The 17,635-nt window shown below is 39.9% G+C and overlaps 1 protein-coding gene across 7 annotated transcripts in view; it reads left to right on the forward strand.

Moving 5' to 3' along the window:
- Sfpq (splicing factor proline/glutamine rich (polypyrimidine tract binding protein associated)) overlaps positions 1-17,635 on the forward strand; it is a 30,386-nt gene that overhangs the window by 7,912 nt on the left and 4,839 nt on the right. Inside the window, exons 10-13 of one of the 7 annotated variants that reach the window (XR_867891.3) lie at positions 1,200-4,178; positions 7,181-7,227; positions 7,936-8,022; positions 8,305-8,386. Coding sequence is in view for 2 of the 7 variants with exons in the window: in NM_023603.3 (NP_076092.1) it covers positions 1,200-1,337 (138 nt within the window). In the remaining 5 variants the exon portion in view is untranslated. Of the gene's footprint in view, positions 1-1,199; positions 7,228-7,935; positions 8,390-17,635 lie in introns of those variants that run through there. The other 6 variants (XR_867890.2, NR_045010.1, XR_001784201.2 and 3 more) reach the window with 6 other exon arrangements.

The following is a 17,635-nucleotide window of genomic DNA, read 5'->3' on the forward strand; positions in this document are numbered from 1 at the left end:
TAACAGTTTCTGGGTCCTTAGTGTAATATAACTGAAGCCTCAAATTTTTCTTTTTAGCTTTTTTTGTAGAAACTATACACCTTAAGACTTTCAAAAGAATACAATTGAAAGTCTGTTCAAGTAGTTTTGTAGTGTTTTTGTTTTTCAAAAGATGAATTGTAGGAACAGTTAAAACCTTGTTCAGTCTTTATTTTTATTTTGATTAGTAATTAGTAACTGGGCTATTTTGAGTAGAATTTTAAGTGGAGTGCTTGTGTGTAGGGTTCTGCTGTTAGGATATGTGGGTTTTATTTTACTTTGTGTTTTAAAGTCAAAATACATAAAACTAGATGGATAATGAAGTCATTCACTGCTTTACTGCAGTCACCCTAGCTTGATGATAGGCTGTTTTGGGAGATAACCTAAAACATGGATTCATAACAAAGTGACAGTGCACTTTCCAAAACTAAAAAAAAGCTGGACTCTGAAGTAGGTGGGCTGTATATTGTGCTTGTAACAATGCAGAAACATACTGTGCATGTATCTCTAGTTAGTAGTGATGGCTCTGAAGTGTGGAATGCTGTGAGACTGTGGCAAAATAAGTTTTTGATGAAGTTACTGTGCCGGTTAAGTGGAAAAAACTATTTTTTTGTGCTTTTTCTTTTTTGTAGTCTTGGTAGCATTTTATTAACTTCATTCCAACCTTTTAAGATTTCTGCAACTTTGCAGATGTGTCTTAAGATCTTGAAAAGCACAAGGTTTCTTATGCAGCACATGCCACTACCTGGTGAGTAGGCCTTTGTCCTTCATTGAGCGAGTTGCTTTTGTCTGACTGGACTTTGTAGGCTTGGAGATGACTTTGTGTTCATACCTGGACAATCGTGTCAGTGGATTAATCTGATGTGAATTTTGTAGAACTCATTTTTGGAATGGGTTTTCACATCTGCACTAATTTTTGAATTTTTTTAGCACTACAGGGAAGATCTATTCTTTGAAACAGGTGTATGAGAATGGCTCAAGTGGGAACATACCACAAGGCATGTATTACCGTAAACTAATTTTCAAATTACCCTTTTTTCCTTTCTATGTTCCCGGTACCTGTGGATCGACTCATTGGTGATTGTATCGACGAACGTTGACTACGGAACCTTCTAAAATATTTACTTAACACACATGGACATCAACTACATTTAATGAACTGTTAATTACTGTTTCAATAGCGTACTGAGCGCTTTGGGCAGGGAGGTGCGGGTCCTGTGGGTGGACAGGGTCCTAGAGGAATGGGGCCTGGAACTCCAGCAGGATATGGTAGAGGGAGAGAAGAGTATGAAGGGCCAAATAAAAAACCCCGATTTTAGATATTTAGGCTTTCATTCTAGTTTGGTTTTGTCTTTTCTTGTTTAGATACCACTTAAATTCTTGGCATTTTAGTAAGCAAGCTACCTTTTTATGGATGTTAGCAGTTTATTGACCTGATATTTGTAAATGGCCTGTTTGGGCAGGTAAAATTATGTAACGCAGTGTTCAAAACAGGAGAAAAAATTTTTTCATTTACTTTTTTTTTTAACTGTATAATGTTTCTCAAGTTAATGGCAGTGTACCTTGTGCCACCGAATTTCCAAAGTGTACCATTTTTTTTTTACTGTGCTTCAAATAAATAGAAAAAATAGTTATAATACTGATCTTCAACTTTGCTATTCATGCTTCTATGCACATTAGGCTAGGTATTTCACTTGGAAAGCATGAGCGTGTGTAGGCCTTTGAGTGGCATAAGCCATTTCTGGGAAATGTAACAGGAGGCTAAGTACTGCTTTCTACAAATGGTGCCCCCCCTTGTTAAAAAGAAATGCATACTGAAGTAATTAGGATTTGTTTGGCATTATAGGAAGCAGGCTGGTGCTCAGCATTTTTAAATGGTTATGTTAGAAAAGTTGAACTTGCAAGTCTTAATTCAGGAACATGTATTAAGATTATGGATGGGTGAAAACTATTGGTAGTGAGAGAAAGAGTTTGTTATTTTGGTTAAATGGATCCCTTATGGCCCTATCTATGATTCTTTCCTTGAAAGCTTTTGAAAATGGAAAGATCATCTTGTTGCGTTTCTCCCTGTTGTTTTTTAAAAGAATCCCAAGCCCTACAAATGGCTTGTACTGAACTTTTGCATTTGAATTAAAGATTGTTAAACATGAAGCCTTTTCATGTATTACTTCAAGTGATTTAAAAGATGGGACTTAGTCGGGAATTTTAACTTGAAGAGTTAAGGGTTAGCCAACTATAAGGACTAGCCTTATGTACTCTAACATACACCTTCCTGTGTTACTTCTATGGAGCAAAGTCTGTAGTCTGAAAATACTGGTTCTCTTGGAGAACTAGTGGTGACTGTTACCAAGTAGGACTGTCAAGTAGTCTCACTATGGAGTTGAACTGTTTTTATATATCAGTCTTACAGTGTAGCATTAAACCTGGAGATAGTTGCTTAGGCTACATAGTAAAAATATGCTTTCCTCCCACCATAAGCTTGGGGATGTTTTGATGATGTCAGTTCATTGTTAACTTCATTGAATTTCCTTTCGTTAGAGCAAGAGACTTTCTGACTTGATGATAATAAAGTAGATTGGTTACTGTTGGGAGCTTGATTTCTTCCCAGTGTAAAGATGTTAAGAGGAAAATTAACAGTACAGAAAGTAATTGAATAGCTTGGCTCTGTTCTTAGTTACATTTCCATTCAAGTCTATACATTCTAGAACTTTCACTTAGAATGTCTTCATCCTTTTCACCTCTATCCTTGGTGCTAATTGGCAAAAGAAATTCTAAATCACTTGCTGAGGTTGAATATTGTGCTTGAGTACAAAAGGAGACCTATTGTGGAAACGTACTTCATGCATACATAGGAAAGTTGTACTATTTAAAGTAAAACACTACTGGATTATAAAAAGCATGTCATCAAATGGTTGTATGACTGACAGGTTTACAGTGTATTAAGGGGAAAATCCTTAGAAAGTGCATTCATTTTTTTATCACCAGTACACTTGGAAATAGGTAGTTCTATTATAATTAACAGCAATCAGAAAGTTATTGGTCCAACTGAAGTTAATTGGTGATACATGAAGGTTTTCTGTATGGAAACAAAGGTCTGGATTTGAAGGAGCTCTTTTGGTTGAAATTGTAATAGTAGGGACCATAATAATGAGAAAATTGAGGGGTGTTCATGGGACACCCATGGAGGGTGAATTTGAATGTATATGGGTGGGGGCTGGAGGGGAAATGGGAAAATCTGCCTATAAAATTAATGTTTCAGTTTATTTTTCAGATTACATGCCTTTATAAGGGATGCTGGCACAGACCCCTAAAATAAGCTTTTGGTAGTAGTATACCCTTGAAGAGTGGTGAAAGGATGCTTAAAGGATAATGTCCGCAGATTGTGGCTTTTGATAGCCTTTATTGTGGGCTGTAGAGCTGCTAAACAGTGTTTAGCAGATAAAGGTTACATAGTGTCAGCCAACATGACCAGTGAAATTGTACCAAGGGTTGTAAGCTACTGAGACTTTCAACAAGTCTTACATGTGATGGTTTTAGCCTGCTAGTGATTTTAAATCATCTTGAGCAGTTGAACCAAAAGCTAACAGAGAAACTTAGGGTGGAAGGGGAGGATGTTAGGGTGTAGTTTAGGCATTTTTTTCCCTTTGAAGAAATCACTTGCCCCCATTTCTTACTTCACTTTATCAAAATTTTGTTTACAGAGGACACTTAGAACATTTCTCCTTTTAAAGTTAGATTCTGTAAGACCAGTAGTATAATAGGCATGCCATAAGCTGAACCCATCCCATTGATATCTTTATGTGGTGATAATTATCTTAAAACCCACCACTCTATATTTGTGTTGTACCACTAATATCAACATAATTTGGGAAATTGTAATCTTACACCTGTGTAATTCTTACAAGTGGCATATCATATGGCAGATAAAAATTTAGGTACTTGGCTTGGACAAGCCACAAAGTTGTGGCGGAATGTTTTGTGGTGTTCTTGGACTGCAATTGTGCACTATTAAAGTAGTGGCCTGCTACATAACTGCATTTAGCCAGCATTTCTGCAGTGCGTAACTGTGAGGAACGTAGTACCGCAAATGGCAATGGACATTAGGACCCGGATGTAGTATTCCTGCTTGCTCCAAGATTCTCATTGCCGACTGCATACAGGTAGGTAACAAGCAATATAATCTAACTTGGTGACTTGCTATGTGCTTTTATTCAGTGGGCATTCTGACATCACACTTCTGACAGTGAAATTACAGTGCAGCACCTAATACTTGTATGATAAGCTAGGTTAGTTCAAAATCTGGGTCTTGGGTTAGAGCTGTAATTTGTTAGGAAGAATTCAGTGTTGTAGTTCTCAAAAAAACGTGAATCCTTGTGTCTTGACTCAGTTTTGTGGTTTTCTTTAGTTACATTGTAACTGAAGATAAAAGGGAACACAGCTGGTTGGTGGGTGAGGGAACCAAACCATACTTGACCTGGGGTGCACAGAGCACCTTGGTTAAGAATGTAGTATGTGATACTCTCCTTAGTAGCAAACTTGACCTCTCATTGGTCAGCAATGTCTAATTCATTATGCAATCTTGATAGCACTGCAAGTTGAATAAATTAAGACTAAATGACATAGAGTGGTGGGTTTTTTTCCTGGGTTTTGTTTCTTTTTGTAATGTGATCAACATTTTCTAGGTTTGGGCTTCATGGAAAGAGTTGTTACTAACTTGGGTTTAGATGGGGATCTTACAAAAAGTTCAAGTTATGTGGCTTGTCTGAATGTTTATACTCCAAACTTGGGGGAAACTAGTGTGAAAGTGACTTATATTTGAAAACATGTTGGGAATCATTCCCCACCATAAGACTTCGTCGTATTCTGTAGAGTGAGTACATTTGTTCAGTGTAGCTCTTTGAACTTCCCTAGCTTTAGGGATGTGATTGATTATAGTCTAAACTGTTTTAGAATACCTAAGTCTTCAAAGCACCTTCCTTGTTGCTTAGGACTTGAACTTTCTATCAACTGTTGTTCCAGACCTCAATTCAGGTTACCCTTGGTGTTTAACTAGCATGCATGAGAAAACAGCTACACTTGTAATGCTTTCTGCTCTATAACTGGAAAGTTTGGTTCATTTTGCATACGTGCCGCTGAAAGCTTCAGGACTGTGAGAATTTCCTTTCTGTGCATCAAGAAAAAATGACTTGCTCTTTGTCAGGCAAGTCAGATGGTGGGGTAGTTACTCCAAGCAAGCAACTTGTGATTGCTGATAGATGAAATCAGTATGGTGACTTAACTTTTTATACAATACAGATCAAACAGTGTGACATGAGAATCACTAACCTGCCTGAAACCCTCCTGGGGGAATTGAAGTGTCATAGTCTGTATAAATCGGTAGCAGGTGCCTGTTACCGTGGCTCAGCGATTTTGAATGTAAACGAAAGCTCAGACTTGCTTCTGAACAGAAACAGATTGGAGAGATTATATTTGAACATAGACTTGGGATGGGGTGATTCCCCCCCCCCCCTCCTTGGTCTGCTTTAAGATTATTAGGCCTTTGTACATGAGATCTAGAAACTATTGACTTAAGGTAGAGTACTGCTAGTTAATTTGAATGAAAGTGTAAGTTGTGAATTTTAATAGTATATTGGGTTTTTAAAACATTCAAAAAAAAAGGCTGGGAAATAAATGGGTTCCAGTAATACTATATGCTAAGGTGCTTGCATTGTATTTCATAAATCTTGTTGCAACCAAAATTATTTTTTTAATGAAAACTAAGTTCAGAGGTGTGATGCCAGAATGTATTATCTACTATCGTACTGTTAGGCCCTTGGAGCAGTTCCCGGTGCTTCCTGAAAGATGAAATGGGCACTCAGACAAGGCTGCCTGCAGCCTCCCAGCAATGCATACTCTGACTCTCCCTAATGAAGAGATGCGTGTGATTAGTTTTGGTCTTTAACCTTATTGGGGGTGCATGTCTCCTATTGTTAATCATTGTCAGCTGCAGTGACATGATCCACAGTCCTGCATTTCCCGCTGCCTTTTGTGTTAATGATCTTGGACAGGTTTTAGAGCTATGGGGTGTTTGTTTTGGGCTGTTTCTTGGTTTTGGCTTTAGCTGATAATGTCAGTGCTGTCTAGCTAGTGTAGTTCTTAATGGCTCCCTACTAGGGAGAGAATCTGGAGGATTTAACTGCTCCTTTTATCTGTCATTGCTGCTAGATAATGATTGGCAATTTTTTAGACTCAAATATGGAAATCTCAACAGTGATTGGTAAACAACCAACCATAGAAATAATGTTTTTGAACACCAGTGCTGGAGAAAAAAATGAAGATGAAAAGGGCCTGGACATAAAATAGGGATAATTGGAGAAGGGGGAAAGAATGCAAAACAATATAGTATCCCTTATGGATGGTCAATGTGCAACAGAGAACTATTGTATACCTGTGGCAGTAATGGTACCCGGGGTTGGGGTCGGGTGGAGAACAACCTGGAACTTGAATTTAAGGATGAGCTCTGCGTTTCTTGTGCACTGTGCCAGGTGTCTATAGTGAAGGCTAATGACTTACTTCTCCCTTAGAAGAAAGAATCTTTTTCTTTTTTTTTTTGCTGTCCCAATAATGCATAGTTGAGGATGTGGAGAACAAAAATTGAAGCAAATACATAGGATTGCAGGGTAAAGAACTGCAGTGTTGTGTGCTTGCTGTAGGAAAAGGGTCGAAGCACTAAGAATGAAAGTCACCAAATTGACTGGGGAAGCAGGGAACTTGTAAGCTGATAGCTGCTTTAGTCAGGTAAACGTTGTCACATACCTTCACATAAGGGATAGTATATTATGGGTTGCAGTCAAACTTCATTGTGCTCAGACTGGTGAAAATAGGAATTGGGCTTTTGCATTTTAAAGAAGGTACTAGGCTTTTGCATTTTAAAGAAGATAGTTTTCTTTCTAATTCTCTCATCTACTTATTACCTACTTAAAGGATAATTTTAGATCCCCCTGCATAAAGTTTCTTCCTTTTTTTTTTTTTTTTTTTTTTTTGTTTTTTAATGCTACAACTTATTCCAGTCTGTAATCTCTGGAATTTTTTGCTCTTTAGAATTTGGAAGTTAACTAGCATTTTTCAAGCCTTTATTATATACCCTTGTCTTTTATACTAACGTTTATTTATTATTCTTTAGGTAAGAATGATTGATGTTGGCTGATTTTGGAGTCTTATTTACTTGAGGTAAGTGTCCTTAGAAATAGGATTAGGACCTGATTTATCTTTAATGGCTAAAATAACAGTGAGATGAAAAACCTGGGGCTGGCGAGATGGCTCAGCAGGTAAGAGCACTGACTGCTCTTCCAGAGGTCCTGAGTTCAAATCCCAGCAACCACATGGTGGCTCACAACCATCCGTAATGATATTTGACACCCTCTTCTGGTGTGTCTGAAGACAGCTACAGTGTAATTATGTATAATAATAAATAAATCTTTTTTTTAAAAAAAAGAAAAATCTGGGGTCCTTGAAAATTTACAAAGATACTAAATCTAGTTTTTTAAAAATAGTTAAAGAGCACTTCCCTTGCATATTGCTGTCTTGGTATTGTGATTTTCAGTACCAAGGGGAAAAGATAAGACTAAAACAAGGAATTGTCAAGTAAAAAATTAAAAAAATACATGTTATGTCTAGAGAATGGACTTGATTAAGAGCACTGGCTGCTCTTTCAGAGGACTGGGAGATGAAATATGCTGTAATTTCAGACTTGTATTTGCAGGTTTTAAAATTTTATCCATGTCAGAGGGTGGATCTTCTAGTCACCTTGGTCTTTGCCACACATATCAATTTCTGTTTTGTGTGTAATATATTGTTATAGTTATAATAGTTGTTCAGAGCCTGTGCCCAAAGTAGTATTTTTTCTTAATGAACTAAAAAATATATGTTTAATTATAGGCGGAATTAGATGTTCTCAAGACAGCACACAACATGGGTCAGCTAAAAAGGAAAGCCACAAATTACTTAGACTGACAAAGACTCTAGGTAAGTGAAATGATATTCAAATTAATTTGGTGACACAATCGGGTGTCACCAAACTTGGTGTGTATGTCAATTTAAGAATTGACGAAGGGCGTCATGAAAGATGTCAGGCATACACAAGCCAAGATAGCTGAGATATTCCTGATCCAGCACTCTAACTTGAAGCTCATGCTATAAAGCTGTCACTAATTACCAGTCCTTGATTTAACATGGTGGTATTAGAGCTTAGTAAGCTACACTTGGAAGTTTTGATAAGTTGGATTAATCATATTTTTTAATTAACAGGATCAAGTGAGCTGTATCAGAAAATGAGTCAAGACGAAAGAGGAATGAATTTGACATTAATAAAGTAATTTATTTTTAAAAATTGTCTTTGTTCAAGTAGGACTCCTTTCTAGGATTTGTCTGATTGTGTGCCCAAATTTAATGGTTTTAAATTTGGTGCCCTAAACTATAACTGGGGGTGGGGCTACAAAACACCCAGTGAAGTCTTGAAAGGAAACAAACTTTCAGTGAGGCAGGCAGATCTGAGTTCCAGGCAAGTCTTGTCTGATCTGTGAAGCACCAGCACAAACAGCTAGTGAGACCCGCCTAAAAAGGGAAAAAACCACGAGAGTTCTACATCTTCCATCATGCTGCTATATGTGACCAAACAGGAAAGAACAAGACTTAAGTAGAGATTAATAAGTAAGCTTCAGAGAAAGAATTCCAACTTGGAAAAGGTTAAAGGTGCACTGCACCAGGGTTGATGACCTGAGGTGAATCCTTGGCATCCATGTGATGGAAGGGTAGAACTGAGTCCAGCAAATTGTCTTGTCTTTAAGCATACATTGCAGTGTGTGTGCACATACTAACGTAACTTGGAAAAAGGTTCAAGAGGCAAATGGGAACATTAGCTTCATGCTAGTCTACGTTGAGTCCTTATTTCAAAGCAGGTATATAAACTTGTTCTTTTAAAAACCCACAAGATGGAAGAATACACTTTTAGACCTATTAAGTTTATTTAGAAATATCAGTCACCAGCTGAACTGAAACTAGAAGAAATAAACTGCTTCAAAGCAGCAGCTAGTAAAGCTTTCCAGGTGGAGTTTTGTTGTGTGCGTGTTTGTTTTTTTGGAAACTGAGCTCCTAAGTCAGTGTTTGGTACATGAAGAAATGACTCAGTAAGAATTTTGTTTCTGTAGTGCACCCAGATGAAGTACACAGCCTCCTGTACCTCTCGGAAGTTAAAATAGGTTATTACCTGAAGTTCCTATCTCTGTAGGAGTAGACTCCCAATAACACGAAGATCCATTAAAGTGTTGGCAAGTGTCTCAGAGTTTTACTGCCGTAAACAGACACCATGACCAAGGCAACTGTTTTTGGTTTTGGTTTTTTCGAGACAGGGTTTCTCTGTGTAGCCCTGCCTGTCCTGGAACTCTGTAGACCAGGCTGGCCTCGAACTCAGAAATCCTCCTGCCTCTGCCTCCCGAGTGCTGGGATTAAAGGCATGCTCCACCACTGCTCGGCTCATCCAAGGACATTTAATTGGGGCTGGTTTATAGGTTCAGTCCATTATCAAGGCAGGAATATGGCAGTGACCTGGCAGGTGTGGTACAGATGGAGCTGAGAGTTCTACATCTTCCATCTGCTACATGAAGACTGGCTTCCAGGCAGCACGTGTCTTAAGCTCACACACACCCTCAGTGACACACTTTAACAGGGCCACTCCTAATATACAAAACCATGACAGGAAGTCTATTAAAAATGAACTTGATATACTGCTGGTTTAACAGTTGTGTGGCCACTTAAAACATTGCTGGAATTTACAAAATCACAATTGTAGTGAAATGCTGGCACACTAGAACCAAATCTGCCTTATCCTAGATACGAGCCCTAATGACCACAAGCCTAAATATGAGTATTCAATTGACAGTCCTGTCTTGGCATAAATTCTCAACACAGGTCATGTGTATGTACATGAAATTTGACCAGGATGGACAAATGAGCACTGAGGGGAATAGATGACTAGTGAACACAACAGAAAGCAATGCAGACTTGTATAAAGGTGTGTGCCTTTAATTCCAGCATCTGGGAGGCAGAGGATGGTGGATCTACTTCTATGATAGGATTAGAGATTTAGAAGATTAGTGCAATGACCCTTTATTTTTGAACTTGGTTCTGTACTGTGAATAAAAGTACCCATACCTGAAGCTAGACTGCTTAGCAAGACCTCGAAAAGCACACAGAAAAGGTAAAATTGTGTCCCAGTTGGACTCTTCTTAGAGGGTCACTAGGAGTGATAGTGATAGTCCACCCCTTGATTCCTGGACCCATGAATCCTGGCTATGGGTGAAACTGTACCATATATGGAGCGCTGATTCAAAGCGTATACTGCCTTCTGAAGAACTCTGCCCCAGCCTTCCAAGCTGTTACCACCTAACTTGGACTCTTCAATTCCAATCTTTAGGTGCCTCATCTGACCATCTTATCCTTGGCACTCCAGTTATACTTTCTCTTGCACTCAACAGGAAGCCACATTTACAAGTCAACTGAAGGTGGTAAGCCTTGGAGGCACAGCAGCACCACTTATTTCATGTATATAAGTACATTGTAGGTGTATTCAGACACACTTGACTTTACAGATGGTTGTGAGCCACTATGTGGTTGCTGGGACTTGAACTCAGAACCTCAGGACAGTGTTCCTAGCTGCTGAACCATCTCTCCAGCTGTGGTTTCTATTGGAATAAAACAGCTAAAAGCAGCTTGGGGAGGAAAGTTTATTTCTAGGTTGCAGTTTTGCAGCACAATCCATCATATAAAGAACCCGGTAGGAATCAAAACTGAAGAAACCAGGAAGCAGTAGCTGATGTGGAGGCCATGGGGGGCTTGTTTCTGGCATACTCAGCCAGTTTTATAGTACCCAGGACCATCAGCCAGGGATGGCACCTCCCAAAGTGAGTGGCGCCCTTGAACATCAGTCAGAACGCACTTCGGATTGCTTGACAGGCAATCTGGTTGGCAGCATTTTCTTTGTTCATTATCATTTTTATTTTATTTTATTTTATTTTATTTTTTTTTGAGACAGGGTTTCTCTGTAGCCCTGGCTGTCCTGGAACTCCGTAGACCAGGCTGAAATCTGCCTGCCTCCAAGTTCTGTCTTCACAAAATTGTTAACTGTGTTTTAGTTCCTATAATCAAGAAGAACTGGCAATGGTTTTGAGATTCATTTACCCAACTAGCCAAGGCTGAAGGCTGGCCTTGCACATGTTCTCATCCTTTGAAACAGATGTGTCTTGTTTCCTTTGAGGCTGGTAAGACAGGAAGACTGAAGTATGTTCTATTTTGAAGCTCTGATAATGGTGAGGGAGAACTTAGGTCTTTCTCATTTAAATTTTTCATTTTGTTTGTGTGTCTGTGTACTGTAGTTATGTCATCTGCCACATGTGGGTGCTAGAAATCAAAGAGCAACAAATGCTTTTTTTTCATACAGATATTTTGACAATTTGAATTCTTATATTTTTAAAATATTATTTACCTTACATCCTGATCTCATCTCCCCTTCCTCCTTTCCTTCCAGACCCGTGCCCACCCACCTTCTCCAATCTCCCCCACCCTTTTCAGAGGAGGGAGCCCTGTCACCACCCCCACTACCACCCATGGTACCAATCCATGGCACATCAAGTCTAAGGACTAAGTCAGGCTAAGCTCATCCTCTCCAATTGAGGCCAGACATGGCAGCCCAGCTAGAAGAAAGTGATCCATCCAAAGGCAGGCAACAAGAGTCAGAGACAGCTTGCCCCTCGTCCCACCCCCACTCAAGCCGCACATCTACCACACATATGTAGGGGGTTCAGTAGGTGCTCTTAACCCATCACTCCCCAGAGTAGCTACCGTTTTTATTTATTAAAATATGCTCTCTTTTAAAAACCTATAATATTTAGGGTGTGGTGATGCATGCCTTTAATCCCAGCACTTGGGTAGCAGAGACAGGTGGATCTCTGAGAGTTCAAAGTCAGCCTAGACTACATAGTTTCAGGAGGGCAGAAGTAGTCACCGTTTTTCAGGGAGTGGATTACAATTGCGAGCAACCATGAGGGTACTCTGAATTGAACCTCTGGAAGAACAGCTAGACTTCTTACCTACTGAGCCTTTTCTCCAGCCCTAAACTACTTTTGAAAAGGATGAAAAAAACCATTGAATCTTCCAGCCCTATTTTTTTTTTAAAGATTTATTTATTTATTATATGTAAGTACACTGTAGCTGTCCTCAGATAGTCCAGAAGAGGGCATCAGATCTCGTTAACGGATGGTTGAGCCACCATGTGGTTGCTGGGATTTGAACTCGGGACCTTTGGAAGAGCAGTCGGCGCTCTTAACCACTGAGCCATCTCGCCAGCCCCCCTATTTTTTTTCTCTTAATTATAAGATTCATTGCATTCATAATACACAGAGGGAATACACGACCTATTCTTTGAGGTTGAGTCTTGCAATCACCTTAACTGCAAAGCCACAGTCCCACCCTCACCACTTTAATACGTTACATGATTACTCTATCTTCTTGACTTGTGGATTTGGTTTTTTTCTGGTTTTTTTTTTTTTTTTTAAGATTTATATATGTGAGTACACTGTAGCTGTCTTTAGATACACTAGAAGAGGGTGTCAGAACCCATTACAGATGGTTGTGAGTCACCATGTGGTTGCTGGGAATTGAACTTGGGACTTTTCACTCTTAACCTCTGAGCCATCTCTCCAGCCCATGTTTTATGTTTTCTAAGTCAGGGTTTCTCTGAATAACCCTGACTGTACTGAAACTTAAGGCCCGTGTCACCACTTCCCAGTTGCTGCTTTTTGTTTTGTTTTAGAAGATTTAAAGGTATTTTGTCGGGATGGAGAGATGGCTCAGCAGTTACGAGCAATGACTGTTCTTCCAGATGAACCAGGTTCAATTTACAGAACCACATGGCAGCTCACAATGTCTGTAATTCCAGTTCCAGGGCATGTGATTCACTATAGCAGACACAAATGCAGACAGAACATTAGTGTACACAAAGTAATTAAAAATACTTTAAATGTGAAAATTTTTATTGTGGAGAACCTGAATTGAACTTAGGGTAGTGTCCTTTCTTAATTTTTGTTTTTTTAAGACCGGTTTCTCTTTGTAGCCCTAGATCTCACTATGTAACCAAGGTGTCCTCAAATTTGTAGAAGTTTCCAGTGATCTTTGCAGTCAACAGCTATTACTACAAATAAGATTTACAAATCTTGTCCCAACCAGATTTAAGGAGGGTCAAAGAACATTTTGGTATTTTTATTGTTTAAAAGATGGAATTTTTTATTTACTTGTTTGTTTGCTTGTTTAGGGTCTCACTGGCTTACCTGAAACTATTAAAGCCAGGTTGGCCTCCAACTCAATAGATCTGCCTGCCTCTGCTTTCCAAGTCTGGAATAAAATGTGTGAGCTACCTTGCCCAGATCTTTCTTTACACAGCCACACAGATACATAAATACAATAACTCTTTAAAAAAACAACCAAGGGAGTCTGAAGAGAAGACTCAGTGGGTAAAAGTATTAGCTGTTCTTCCTCAGGACCTAGTTTAGAGTTTCAGTGCCTCCATGGCAGTTAACAATCCTTAACTCAGGTCCCAGGGATCTGATTCCCAATTCTGGCCACTGTGGGCACTGAATAAACATTTTGCAGAGACATTCATGACACACACATAAGATAAAAATAAGTAAAAGGGTGAGCCTAGCCTTTAGTAGCAGAACCATCTTTCCAGGTCAAATAAATATATTTATTAAATGTATTAAAAACAACCAGGGTGCTTATATATTCTAGAGTTCCAGGACAGCCAGGGCTATACAGAGAAACCCCGTCTCGAAAAACAAAAATAAATAAATACCTCCTCCAGCACCAGACATACATAGAGATAAAATACCCATATATACAAAATAAAGGGTTTCTCTGTGTAGCCCTGGCTGTCCTGGAGCTCACTCTGTAGACCAGGCTGGCCTCAAACTCAAAGATCTGTCTGCCTCTGCTTCCTTGAGCTGGGATTACAGGCGTGTGCCACCACTGCCTGGTGTAGGTGTTCTTGGTTTCTATGGGTTGATAAGGAAAGAGTCAGTCGAGGGTAAATTAAGGCCTTGCAGGGAGCGGTAGGTAGCCTCTGTGGACTGACTCTCAAACAGCTATGCAATAGCATATTTACTGATTGTGGCACCAATCCCTCATACCAAAACCTCTAATCTAATCCATGTTTCCAGAAGGAGACGATCACACCCATGAAATCTATTTAGTCTTTACTGTGCAGAGTGCAGTACTCAATATGTCTTCACAGAATATGTTTTATCTCTTGTTAAGAGGATATAAATGCTTTGAAAATCATTCAGTAACACAGTTGATTCCCAAAGCTGACTGTGCCAAAATCAGCAGTGGAACTTTAGGAACTGGTTTCATGATCTTTGCCCCAAAGTGACCTACTCAGAATCCCAAGGGTGAGACACTGACATCTACCTGACGGTTTGCCAGCTTTGAGTACAGCTGTATTCTTTTAACCAAAAAACTGACTTTCATCTCAAGACTTATTTTGCTAATACTTTAACTTAATACTTTAATACCTAGTGAAGGGAGAGGGCAACATGTAGGTTGTAATAAAAGTAGATCTTAGAATGTGCTCAATAAATATAAAAGTTATACACTCAGTAAATGCTTTCCTTTTTTTTTTTATTTATGAGTACACTGTAGCTGTTTTCACACACACACACACACACACACACACACACACACACACACACACACACCCCAAAAGAGGGCATCAGATTGCATTGCAGATGGTTGTGAGCCACCATGTGGTTGCTGGGAATTGAACTCAGGAGACCTCTGGAAGAACAGTCAGTGCTCTTAACCACTGAGCCATCTCTCCAGTCCCTTTTTTCTTTTCTTTTTCCCTGTCTTTAATTTTGCAGTTCTGAGGCCTGATCCAGAGCTGTGTGCATGCTAAGCAAGTGAGCTCTGCCCCCAGCTACGTTTTTGCACTATTTTAATTTTATGAATAAAAAGTAGAAATTCAAGAAGCGGAAGTGAGTAGGTTGGTGAGCTGGGGGAGGGGTGATGATGGTATAGGGGGTTTTCGCAGGGGAAATCAGGAAGGGCGATAACATTTGAATGGAAATAAAGAAAATATCTAATTTAAAAAAATAGAAATGCAGGCACCTTAAAGATGGCTCAGTTGATAAAGAATTTTACTACTGAGCTGGAGAGATGGCTCAGTGGTTAAGATTAGTGGCTGCTCTTCCAGAGGTCCTGAGTTCAATTCCCAGCAATCACATGGTGGCTCACAACCATCTGTAATAGGATCCGATGGCCTCTTCTAGTGTGTCTGAAGATAAGCTAAGCATAATCATATACACAAAATAAACAAATCTTAAAAAGAGACTGTGAGATATAAAGGTGTATATGCTACTATTTTAACTTTGCTACTATTCACAACGACCTGAGTTTGATTCTGTAAGAGAACTACATTACCGCCACCCTCCAACATACAAATCATTTAAAAGGCTAGGACTGGTGGGACACATCTTTAATCCCAGCACCCCAGAGGCAGAGACAGGTGGATCTCTGTGAGTTTAAGGCCAGCAAAAGTCTACATAGACCCCTTCCTGCCCAAAAGGGCCTAAAAAGTAGTTTCTTTGATTGAGCATGTGGTTAATACACACACACTCACACTTTCCTGAGTTTGGATAGATGTCCCTCAGTTTAGGAACAACTTACATCCCAATAAACCAATCCACCAGAAAACGCCGAGTTGAGAAACAGCACAGCGTAGCAACACAGGCACCAAGGTGAGTGCAGGGACATTCAGTCTGATCCTTGTGACTGACTGGGAGCCTGTTTTATGTTTCTCCACCTCCCAAGATCTCCCAAGCAGATCTTTGAGTTCAAGGCCAGCCAGGGCTACACAGAGAAGCCCCGTCTTGAAAAACCAAACCACCAACATCAAAAAAGATAAGCTTGTAAGTCCCTCACAAATCAGAAGCAGCAAAATAGAAAGGATGCTTTCATTCAACATGATGGTGAAGACAAGACCCTTCTGACTTACACATGGCACAAGAAGAATATATTGATGTATTTACAGACAGGGTCTATGTGGTTCTGGCTATCTGGGCACGAACCCTGTAGATCAGCACAGCCTCCTACTCACAGAGATCCACCTTGCTCTGCCTCCAAGTGCTGGGCTTATCATACCATCCGTGGACCACCTGTTTTATATCTTACTTTGATCTTTACTAGTTGGGTGCTTTGTAACCATTTAAAGGAGTAAATTTAATGATTTATTTTTATTTGGTGTTTTGCCTTCATGTGTGTGAATGTAAGGGTACTGGATCCTCAGGAACTGGAGTTGTAGGCCATTGTGAGCTGCCATGTAGGTGCTAGGACTTGAACCAAGGGTTCTCTGGAAGAGTAGCCTTAACTACTTAACGACTACACAATCTCTTGAGCACCCAATAACCTACTTCTTAGGCTATTGAGAGCACTAATGTAACTTGCAAAGTACTAAGTTACATAATAGGTACTTGACAAAGATAGCTGTTCTAATTTCCAGAAGGGGTGTGAGACATCTACCAAATTTGGGGGCTTAGGGGCAAAATCCATCAATCTTGATTGTCGGACAAGATGGAAATTAATCAAAACTAAAAACTATGCTGGGTGTGGTGGTGCACACCTTTAATCCCAGCATGCCCAGGCTCTGCCCAAGATGACATCAGAGTCTCCTACCTGCCTACTGAAGACAGTCACTTCTTGGCTGCTTTCAGATCAAGAATATACAACTCTTGGCTCCTCCAGGACCAAGTCTGCCTGCATGCTGCTATGCTTTCCACCATGATGATAACAGACCAAACTTCCGAAACTGTAAGCCAGCCCCAGTGTTTGCCTTTCTAAGAGTTCCTTGGGTCACAGTGTCTCATCAGAGGAAATAAAACCCTAACACTGTGGAAGAGGAAGCTGATTTCAGAGAAAAGGTCATGGCTTAAAGAACTTAACAAAAATCAAACAGTTAAAAAAAAAAAAGGAATAAACAAGGTCAACTATTTCCAACAAGCAGCTAGAGTTCAGACTAGAGGGAGTGACAGTAACAACTGTGGGACAATGTAGAACAAAGGCAGACATGCTGGCGGGAGTGTAAAACTATGCCTGGAGGCTACCTGAAGTAGAAGAGGCACAAGACCTCAAGCCCTACATGTTATCCTAGAAAAGACTTCTGTTTTCTGTTTTGGTGGAGACATGATTTGTGTAGCCTTGGCCGTCCTGGAACTAGCTCTGTACATCAGGCTGGTCTCAGAATTACAGAGATCCATCTGCCCTTGCTTCCCAAGTACTGGGACTAAAGGTATAATTCTATCTAGACGCATGCTGAGGACTGTTTCCTCTAGTGTAAGAAATGTACACAATGGCCTAGCTCTGCTAGCCTATCCCTAACTTCCCCACCATGGCAGGTACCGATCCTAGAGTCCCAAGTGGTAGAGCCCCTTCCTGCATGTTGGAGTCCCAGGATCCCCACACCTGAAGACAGCCTTGTCCCTGACTGCTCACCACTCCTGCTGGACTCAGTTTCACTGCACAGCTAAGGATAGCT

This window comes from Mus musculus, chromosome 4 (genome assembly GCF_000001635.26).
Source record: "Mus musculus strain C57BL/6J chromosome 4, GRCm38.p6 C57BL/6J".
Taxonomy (NCBI): Eukaryota; Metazoa; Chordata; class Mammalia; order Rodentia; family Muridae; genus Mus; species Mus musculus.